General features: G+C 38.9%; 1 protein-coding gene across 1 annotated transcript; it reads right to left on the bottom strand.

Annotated features, from left to right (window-relative positions):
• Positions 1-5,121: 5,121 nt before the first annotated feature.
• LOC134322014 (zinc finger protein 768-like) lies at positions 5,122-9,543 on the bottom strand. Its single transcript, XM_063003884.1, has 2 exons — positions 8,959-9,543; positions 5,122-6,261 (listed from the first exon to the last, which is right to left on the bottom strand). Exons 1-2 carry the CDS (start codon positions 9,140-9,142, stop codon positions 5,330-5,332), a joined length of 1,116 nt encoding a protein of 371 aa, XP_062859954.1. The 5' UTR covers positions 9,143-9,543; the 3' UTR covers positions 5,122-5,329.
• Between the last annotated feature and the right edge of the window lie 1,683 nt (positions 9,544-11,226).

Here is an 11,226-nt window from a genome sequence, read left to right as displayed (position 1 = left end):
TTTAATCTAATGTAGACCAACGATTTAAGATCCTTACACTTCAAATATCATCCATACTTATAAATCATATTCTTATGATACAACAAATTATTCAGTGTGTCGTATAACAAAGTAGAAATATAATAATTTAAAGCTATAGGAATTGAAATACACCTATTCTGGCTTGTAATGGTACAGTCCACCAAGTTCTCGCGAGATTTCTGAGCGACGAGAATTCCACTCATCTCCATTAGTTTGCGTTTTATCCAACTAAATCAGTTATTAAACTAATAAAAAGTGATTTCAGGAATTATTCAGACCCCCTGTATTTTTTTTACATTTTATTGTGACATAAAATGTAAACACACTCTTAAAGTTGATCTGAAAAATTAAAAACGAAAATCTTTTATTTACAAATTAATTTTAACAATAGATAGATATTTTATTAATATTATTAACCCTCCTGTTAGGTTATGGGTCGAATTGACCCGTCTTAAGGTTTAAAAATATTTTAAAAAATATAGTTAAAAGTATTTATTTTTTCGGGATGAAACTTCTTCTGCTTGGCTTAATTAGTGAAATCAACATATAAAATAAAAATGGTTCATTTCACATATTTCCAAATGTAAAATAATATTTAAAATATATCAATGACATGTTAAACTATTGTATTTAAAATGAAGGTCTTTCAAATTTACATTTAAAAAGTTTTAACATGCATTTTAATGCATTTTTTATTAAAAACAAAAGAATTGTCCTTATTGAACCATGATTTGTGAGAGCTAAAGAATAAAATTGCACTAAATATTGATTGAAATAGTTAGTAATGGAGTTAATAATGAGAACAATGATTATTGTGATTTTTTGTTTTCTGAATCTTTTGGATAATTAAACATGTCCCTGGTCAAATTGACCCGGGAACATCATTGCTGTTCCTGAGAAACGAACACAACAGGAGGGTTAATACATATTAATATAATATATTATTCACACTTTGTAGAAGCCCCTTTAACAGCAAATACAGCTGCAAGTCTTCTTGGATACGTCTCTACAAGTTTTACATACATGGATTTGGGCAGTTTACCCCATTATTCATGGTCTCTCAAGCCCTGTCTTGTTTGTTTATTTGGATTTTAACGTCATGTTTTACACTTTGGTTACATTCATGACAGGAACGGTAGTTACTCATTACACCAGATTGATCAGTTCACAAGTATTTAATATCAAACACAGTCATGGACAATTTAGTGTCTCTAATTCACCTCACTTGCACGTCTTTGGACTGTGGGAGGAAACCGGAGCACCCAAGGAAAACCCACACGGACACGGGGAGAACATGCAAACTCCACACAGAAAGGACCCGGACCGCCCCACCTGGGGATTGAACCCAGGACCTGTCAGTGTAGATACTGAGCCTATGTGAACTGCAATCTTCAGGTCCTTCCAGAGATCGATAGGGTTCAAATCTGGGCTTAATACATTTTGAATCTACTATAAATCCTTCAATGTTTAGTACATTAGTAAGTGATTCTAATAGTACTTGTACTACTTATAAGTAAATACTCTTTCATTAAATCAGATATTACGGAGCTAATAAATGTGGATCAGAATTAAACTCGTCTGTGTGTTCCCTGACGGAACTACATAGTGCCTGCATGGTGCTGCAAAAAGAAAAAGGGGGTCAATCATCCCTGAGTGGATAGGTGTTTGCTAGTTGATGGCCATGAAATTCCAATAGGGGTTGCTAGGTGGTTGATAGGGTATTCCAAGAGTAGATCCACATTAATCAATTTCTTCTTTTGCCTATGCCCTTATTTTTTGTTTATCCATTTGCTTTTGTTTATCCATATTATATTATTCATACTTTATAGATACCCCTTTGGCAGCAAATACAGCTACGAGTCTTCTTGGATACATCTCTACAAGTTTTATACACATGGATTTGGGCGGTTTATCCCATTATTCATGGTTTCTGTCTCTTATGTGAACTGCAATCTTCAGGTCCTTCCAGAGATGTTCAATAGGGTTCAAATCTGGGCTTAATACATTTTGAATCGACTATAAATCCTTCATTATTTAGTACATTAGTGAGTGATTCTAATAGTACTTGTACTTCCTATAAGTAAATACATTTTCTTTAAATCAAATATTACACAGCTAATAAATGTGGATCAGAATTAAACTAGTCTGTGTTTTCCTTGACGGAACTACATAGCGCCTGCACGGTGCTAAAAAAATAATAAAGGGGGTCAATCATAGGGTATTCAAACAGTAATTAGTCAATAGTCAGACATTAGTAAATTTCTTCTTTTGCCTATGTCCTTATTTTTGTTTATCCATTTGCTTCTGTTTATCCATATTATATTATTCATACTTTGTAGACAACCCTTTGCCAGCTAATACAGCTGCAAGTCTTCTTGGATACGTCTTTACAAGTTTTACGCACATGAATTTGGGCAGTTTATCCCATTATTCGTGGTCTCTCAAGCCCTGTCAGATTTAATACTTAGCCTCTGTGAACAGCAATCTTTAGGTCGTTCTAGAGATGTTCGATAGGGTTAAAATCTGGGCTTAATGCATTTTGAATCCACTATAAATCCTTCATTATTTAATACATTAGTATGTGGTTTTAATACTACCTGTGTATTTTTAATCAGTTATTATGCAGCTAATAAATGTGGATCAGAATTAAACTAGTATGTGTATTCCCTGATGGAACTACATACAGGGGTTCATCATCTATGAGTGGATAGATGTTTGCAAGTTGATGGCTATGGGATTCCAATAAGGGTTGCTAGGTGGTTGCTGGGTATTCCAAAAGTAGGTGCACATTAGTTAATTTTTTCTTTTGCCCATGCCCCTCCTGGTTTATCCATTTGCTTACTGATTTATATTTTTCCCCCCAGATTACTAATGAGGTAGTTGACTCTTAGTTTTAAAACAGCTGGTGAGGGTTATTACAGTTTACAAAACCAACAAAACTACATTTAAGTAAACAAATAATAAATTAAATTTTGAACAGAAACTAGAAACAGAGCAGTGCAACTCAGCTGTTATGGTACTGACCTAGTATTCAGCAGGCTGATGGTTGTAGTTTCACCTCTGCCAGGTTGGCACTGTTGGCAATTAAATTAAAATAAAATAACTAAAATAAAATAAAATTATATTTTTAGAAGAAATTCACATGAATGCAGCCATCTACAGCTAGTAATAAAAATAAATGAATAATGTGATACATAAAACCTGTCCTGCCAGTAACAAAGATTAACAGAGATTGTCTATTCACACAATGTGATGTAGAACAAAAATGACAAATTCAATGATTAAACGAATTTTATTAAACTAAAAAACTTCTTATGTGCAACACAAACTAGAACTAGAATTAAGTCTGATCAGAGCTGCATATACCTGCAGATATGAGAACTCAGAATGCATTTAATTATAAGGTTTGCGAACCTTACAGACCTGCCAAAAATAAGCTGCTGCTGCATTATGGGAATTTAGAAACATGAGCTGCTTTCTTTGTGCGACAGTGCTTTGTGTGAGCACAGCTTGCTTGACTGTAAACAGTGTTACCTGAGTTTCAGGATCTTCTAATTCCTGACATGTTTCTTGGACGTCTGACCATCCAGACAAATATCTTTTATTTTCTTACGCTGGCAATAGGCTGATGTTCCATGTGCTTTGTAATTTATATTATTAGTGTACAAATTCTCCTGGCAACCTTTAGTGACCACACGTTTCTCCAGGATATTCTGTCCTCTATTCGGCTCTTTAGGCTTCTTAACTGCTCGTTCATAAGGAATCCATCCACCTTGTTGCTGGCCATCCTCTTCCTCCTTTACCTTTTTTAGCTTGGTTATCTGGGCTTGATTATTAGCTAGAATCAATTTGCCTGTCTTTTTGGCATCCAAGGTCTGTCCGAAGACTTTACCAGCACCAAAGTTCAAAAGCATTAATATTTTATCTGTCATGCTTTTTTATTATCCAGCGGTCACATCCATAAAGAACCACAGAAAAGACCATAGTCTGGACAATTCTGACCACTGTTTGGAAAAGTGATGTCAAACTAGCCCTAGTCATATGAGCACAGAGACATTACCAGCTGTAGTCATTTATAGGTACTAATGAAGAATTAAAATGCAATACTATAAACCAGCGGTTTTCCAAACGTTTTTAAGTGACCGAAATTTTGTCTACGATTTTTACAGAGACCCAGGCAACACAAACAACGAATTAAAACAAAACAGAAGACGAAATAAACTTAATTAATAAAAATGATGGCAATCTGGTCTCACTGTGGTTTACAAAATGTTCAAGTTCATTTTGTTGATCATTTAATTATTATTATTTTTCTCTGCAACCCTTTTATTTGGCTTTGGGTGGGTCGTGACCCAGGGTTTGAAAAACTCATAGCCATAAATGACTAAATGATGCTGGAGAACTTAAAACAAAACAAGACAAATTGACTACGCTAAATAAAATAGAAAAAAAACTGGATGTAAATGTAATTATTTTAGACACTGAACATTTGTAAACTAATCAAATATTTACTGGGTGAGGAAGATGTTGTTTACATTTCATTTTGAAACTATAAACTCATAGAACTCATTAAAACACCTTTATTTTAGTACTTGATGAACTTTACATTGTAAACATTCCACTAGCACACCAGCGCCGAGATTCTGAACTCCTCGGTTCGAAACTTGGTGTTGCCACCGGTCGGCTAGGCGCCATCTAGCGGGCATAATTGGCAGTGCCTGCAGCAGACACGTTTCTGCTAGGGCGAAATTACCGGACTATGTGGAAGGGATCTTCAAACGCTGTGTAAGAACCCTGATTGGCAGATAGAGAGGCGCTTGTGCAGAATGCATGGATAAAACAGGGTTCCGCTAAGGGCTGTACACGGGTCAGAAGAGGTGTGAGCAGTAATATACCCACCTTGACCGCAATCAGGGATCCACCAGCAGCGGAAGACAAACTGACTACAATAAATTGGGAGAAAATGCAGAAATAAAACGGAAAAAAAACTGGATGTAAATGTAATTATTTTAGACACTGAACATTTGTAAACTAATCAAATATTTACTGGGTGAGGAAGATGTTGTTTACATTTCATTTTGAAACTATAAACTCATAGAACTCATTAAAACACCTTTATTTTAGTACTTGATGAACTTTACATTGTAAACAGGAAAGTTCCATCAATTTCAAGCTTCTTGAGGACCTTCTGCAATAAGGAGCCTGGGGGGTAGTCAGCTTCGCCTTGTCAGATGTGTGGAGGGTCTCGGGGGAGACGTGATCATGCTCCACAGTGGAGTGTGTGTCATGTCTCACACTCTGTTCATTTTTAAAAGGTAAAATGAGTCTGCTGGTGTTTTCTAAAGTTGCTGGAATGGCTGAAGCGTTTTCCGCACGCACCACAAGCGTACGGCTTCTCGCCCGTGTGATGCCGCTGATGGATCTTCAGGTACCCAGACTGGCTGAAGCGCTTGCCGCATAACGTACAAAAATACGGCTTCTCTCCGGTGTGAACACGCCGGTGCTTTTTAAAGTCGCCCGAGTGGCTGAACTTGCGGTCGCAGAACGTGCAGCAGAAGCGTTTTTCTCCTCGTAATCGTCTCTGGTATGTTAAACCGTTCAGAGAATCGTGTCTCTGCGCCGCTCCGTCCAGAACTGCCCCGATTCTGGCCGCGTCCTCTGAGGCGAGTCTCTCTAATGGCACGTTTACATCAAAGGGAAGAATCGCACAGATGGCCTGCATGGGTTGCGCTAGCATCGGCTCGGTTTGGTTCAATCCCGTCGCAGCATGACTGGACATGACTTCCTGCGATACGTATTCACCAAACTCATCGATTTCTGTTTCTGTTTTGATGGCATTAGCAGTAAAACTGGGTGGATTTAATCTTAAAACATTTACATTCTTTAGGTCTGAAGCTGCATTTGTAACCACACAGTCTGTCCGTCTTGGAGATGGTGCCTTGTGGGAAACGTAGTCCGATACCTTGCACTCACGTCCTGAATCCCCCGCTGTGACGATGAATCCTGGCGCTGTGGGTTCCACTTTTGGATCTAAATGTTCGGCTTGAGGTTGAGAGGAGAGCAGGGAGTGAGAAACAACAGCGCTTATTTGTGGATAGAGTCCGTCTGTGCCGTTTCGAGACCTGATATTACGGTCACTTTCCAAATCCTGCTTTAATTCTGTGTCCTGCGTAGTGATTACTGAATCAGTCTGAGTTATTTTCTCCTCATAGTTGCTCGTGTTGACGGCCCGTTCTGCTTCTGCAAAACACCACAAAACTGTTGTTATTTACAGTTAGAAATTTACTGATGTGTTTGATTACAGGAATAAATGATTCCTGAAAAAATTAATTGGTGCTTTTTAGCTCAGACAATTGCTCCTGCCACATTTGTTGGTTTTCTGGCACTAACCTGACTCATTAGTACAGTTCCCATATTAGAAGGCCATTCCAAAAACCACAGGTTGGATAGTTAGATAACGGACCCAACTTCATCCACGATTTAAGAATTTTAAGGTAATCTTTCTTCATTATTGTGCCCACGTTCTGCAATGCACCAGTTCCACCTGCAACAGTTGGTTGGTTGGGTTTTATCGCCATTATAAGCTCTGTATTTAGAGCCATCTCTATGGCGTGCCATTTGTATGTTTTAAAACATTCTTATTAAAAAAAAGGTGTTAAAACCATGAAAGGAGTTTTAGGATACAGAGATATATGTTGTTTACATGTGCATCAAAACTGTAGAGGTTAAAATTACAACAAATGTTTCAATTGTATGCTTTTCAGAAGCAGTTTTCCTAAAAATGTCATTTATGTCCGATCCCATCAGGTACAGATTTCTGTCCTGGGTAAAAACTTCACATTCACATAGAATATGTTTCATTGATAGGGTAGTTGAGCAATGAAGGCATTTTGGGGCCTGTTCTCCTTGTCCGTGTGCAAGTCTTGAATGTCCTATCTTGCATCGTGTGAGGGCTACTTGGTCCCCCCTCTTCTGGGTATAGTTCATTTTGTATGCCCACTTGCAACAGAAAAGCCCCAGAATATAAACCTACTACCACCATGCTTCACAGCCTTTACAAGGGTTTAAATGCCTCCATCTTTGCTTTATCTGACCAAAACAGTCCTCATGAAGGTGTCCTCATTTTTCAGTGTCCATGTGATATGCAACCAACTCTATGTCAAGTCAAGCTTTTTAATTATTCTATACAAAGCTCTAAGATTTTTCCATTGTAATGCCTGTTGCTTAGTTTAATGGGTACAGGGAGGTTTGGAGCTATAATCATCATCTCTAATGAGGAACATACCACAAAGGTAAATGACAAACTTGTATGTATATTTTTAACATGGACGATTTTGTCATATTTGTAGAAAACCTGCAATAAACAGCAACTTTTTCTAAACAAAGAAGAAAATATTTCAGTCAGACAGTCATAGAAAAAGAACAGTTGCAGAAGTTATTCCCAAATAGGGGTCGGAACACACAATGATGTTCGTTTAAAGTTAAGATCCATACATTTAAGGGATGTGTCCGCTAATGCCTGGTTCACACTACACGATTTTTGCCCTGAGTTTCGCTCGCCGACTGGTAGCTGCTAGATGTGGCAGCTCGGGGGAGAATCAGATCTCGATCACTATGTGTGAACTGTTCGACGACTCGATCCGAGCGGCTCGCCAATCGCTCGCAGCCTCAAGAAAAATATCAAGCATGTTAAATGTCTGGACCTGTCGCCGACTCAAAATGATGTAGTGTGAAAGGTGTTGTGATTGTTATGAATGCAAAATACAGGAAGGAAACCCATGGGGAGGAGTGCAAGTATGTGGAACAGGAGCATAATATAGTTTATATCAGAATACATCAGCACACACAAGCATTACAGTATTTGTGACATTATCGTCCACGCCAAACCATAATATCAACTTTGCACTGCAAAAAATATTTATTTGACTTCCAACTCTCTCTGCAGAACAGACGATCCCTGCTGGCCACGTAGCCAAACCCAAACCTTTACCAAACCTTATTTATTTTACCTCTTTGCTTTTACGCTGCACATCAGCGCACAAACACTTTGATCACTCGCTTCTTGCTGACGTGCATTTTTGGACGTGGTATCATTAAACCCCTCGTCACTTCTCACGTGTGTTTTCGTGACAAAACGTAGTTTGGGAGTCCAGAGAAGCTCGCCTGCGATTTCAGTTGGTGATAGATGGTGTAGTGTGTGACCCCCTATCACCGATCAGTTGTGTAGTGTGAAATACACACCCACTTAAGACTCTCGATTACAAGAGATCCAGTCGTGTAGTGTGAACTGTACAGAGACCTGACCACTTGGAAAGTCGTGTAGAGTGAACTTGGAATAAGACAGCTTATTAGAACCTTGCCACATGTTTACAAACAATAAACATAATTCTAATGTTTACAGTAAGTAAGGACATTTACATTTTGCAGTACTTAGCTGAGGCTTTTATCCAAAGTAAATAAGAGTACTGTGACAGTATATTGTCTAAGCAACTAAGGGTTAAGGGCCTTGCTCAAGGGCCCAACAGTGGCAACCTTGAACCTGTGACCTTTTGGTTAGTCCAGAGTGACAAGGATGGATAAGGTTAGGAATGAGATAATCAGAGGTACAGCACAAGTTAAACAACTAGGAGATAAAGTTAGAGAGGCCAGGCTGAGATGGTTTGGACATGTCCAGAGGAGGGACAGTGGGTATATTGGTAGAAGGATGTTAGATATGCAGCTGCCAGGAAAAAGACAAAGAGGAAGACCAAAGAGGAGATATATGGATGCAATAAGAGAGGACATGGAAGTAGTTATGGTGAGGAAAGAGGACGCAGTGGACAGAGTGAGATGGAGAAGGATGACTCGCTGTGGCAACCCCTGAAAAGGGAAAAGCCGAAAGAAGACCTTAACCACTAGGCTACAATCCACATTATGGTCTTTGGTGTCCATCCTTACCATTCCTGCAGGATTTGTTTTGTAGCTCCTGTAATCTCCGCCGCAGTCTCTCGTTCTCTCTCTGCGTCCGAGCGGTTTTCTCCTGAAATTCGGACACGGTCTCCCTTACCACCTCCAGAACCTCCTGTACCGCCGCCTCCAGCAGCTTACTGACCCGAGCGTTCAGACGCTCCACCTTCGACATAGCGCTTGATAAAGCCGATTCACTGACCGATAACGGTAATTTACAATACTAAAGGTATCGTCGATGATCTGCAGTATCGCTGATCAACCAGACCTTAGTAGTTAATTATAACATTTCTAGTCAACTAGTTTCTAAAGCCACAGTGATATTATCAATACATTATTCCTAAACTCCAAATGACAGAAATGTGCGGTTACAGTGAATACACCCCAGAAAACCGACAGCTTTGCATTTACACAAAGCTAAATTGGTAAAGCTGTATTAAATATGTATAATTACGCTTATTATACACATTACAACATTATTCCTTAACATGACAAATTGCATTTTAGAACAAAGCCTGAACAGACATTAAGCGAACAGCTTGGTATTATTAAATCCTAGCCTAGCGTAGATGGCTAACGTTATATCATAATATTTATATCAAAAATAAATTTACCGCATTTGTATTTGTTTAAGCAAAATAAAATATCACGCCTCTGACTTCCTTAATATGATAATTTATCTTCAAAACGACTGTAATTTTAGTTAACCACAGCTTTTCTTCAATTCTCTACGAATGAGAACATGACTAGCTACGGTCAAACAAATGTGGCCGAACTCCAAATGAATAAATAGTGCACTACATATGAGGGAGCACAAGACGTTATTGTACACCCTAAAAAGTGCCCATACATAGGAAATAAGGAGCGATTTGAGACACAGCTCAACGCGCTTGCCGTTGGACTGCCGGGGTGGGTTGCCAGATACATATTCCATACTCCTCATATACTGGCAATTAATATAAAGAAATGTAAACGTCTTATTATCAGTTTGATGACTCCAGAGGAAGCAAAGGCACGGGTTGCCAAATAAGTATAATACCGATTATGACCACCTCCTTGTTTCTACACTCACTGTCCATTTTATCAGCTCCACTTACCATATAGAAGCACTTTGTATTTCAATTCAAATCAAATCAAGGTTTATTTGTCACATACATAGTCATACACAGTACAACTAGCAGTGAAATGCTTTTGTGAAATGCTTTTAGTTCTACAATTACTGACTGTAGTCCATCTGTTTCTCTACATACCTTTTTAGCTTGCTTTCACCCTGTTCTTCAATGGTCAGGTATTATTTAGGTGTTGGATCATTCTCAGCACTGCAGTGACACTGACATGGTGGTGGTGCGTTAGTGTGTGTTGTGCTGGTATGAGTGGATCAGACACAGCAGCGCTTCTGGAGTTTTTAAACACCTCACTGTCACTGCTGGACTGAGAATAGTCCACCGACCAAAAATATCCAGCCAACAGCGCCCCGTGGGCAGCGTTCTGTGACCACTGATGAAAGTCTAGAAGATGACCGACTCAAACAGCAGCAATAGATCGATCGTCTCTGACTTTACATCTACAAGGTGGACCAACTAGGTAGGAGTGTCTACTAGAGTGGACACAGTATTTAAAAACTCCAGCAGCGCTGCTGTGTCTGATCCACTCATACCAGCACAACACACACTAACACACCACCACCATGTCAGTGTCACTGCAGTGCTGAGAATGATCCACCACCTAAATAATACCTGCTCTGTGGTGGTCCTGACCATTGAAGAGCAGCATGAAAGGGGGGTAACAAAGCATGCAGAGAAACAGATGGACTACAGTCAGTAATTGTAGAACTACAAAGTGCTTCTATATGGTAAGTGGAGCTCATATGATGGACAAAATTGATTTGGAAATAACAATAATAATAAAGAATAATCTAAAAATAAAATAATTGTAGTTATAACAGATTAAAAAGGTTTTCCACAGGATTTTGAAGTGTGTCTGTGTGAATTTGTGCTCTTCATGGTCAGGGACTGTATTGGAAGGGAAGGTCGAGCAGGTGTAGAAAATCTAGTGAATGTTAATTCATTAAATTATCTTTTTTACTTGCTCAGGGGTCCAGACTGTTTCACACATCTAGCTTTGTGAAGCTCATGACATACAGTTTTGTTTAGACTGGATTACATTTTGTGGGTATTTTTTGTGACCGTGGTGCTTTTGGGTATTTAGTAACGACCCTGAAGAGCCAACCTACGTCAGCTGATGCTGTTTGGCCTCGCT

The sequence above is a fragment of the Trichomycterus rosablanca genome, chromosome 10 (assembly GCF_030014385.1).
Source record: "Trichomycterus rosablanca isolate fTriRos1 chromosome 10, fTriRos1.hap1, whole genome shotgun sequence".
In the NCBI taxonomy this organism is placed as follows: domain Eukaryota; kingdom Metazoa; phylum Chordata; class Actinopteri; order Siluriformes; family Trichomycteridae; genus Trichomycterus; species Trichomycterus rosablanca.
The sequence above is the reverse complement of the archived record's forward strand: the minus strand, read 5'-3'. Positions and strand labels throughout refer to the sequence as shown.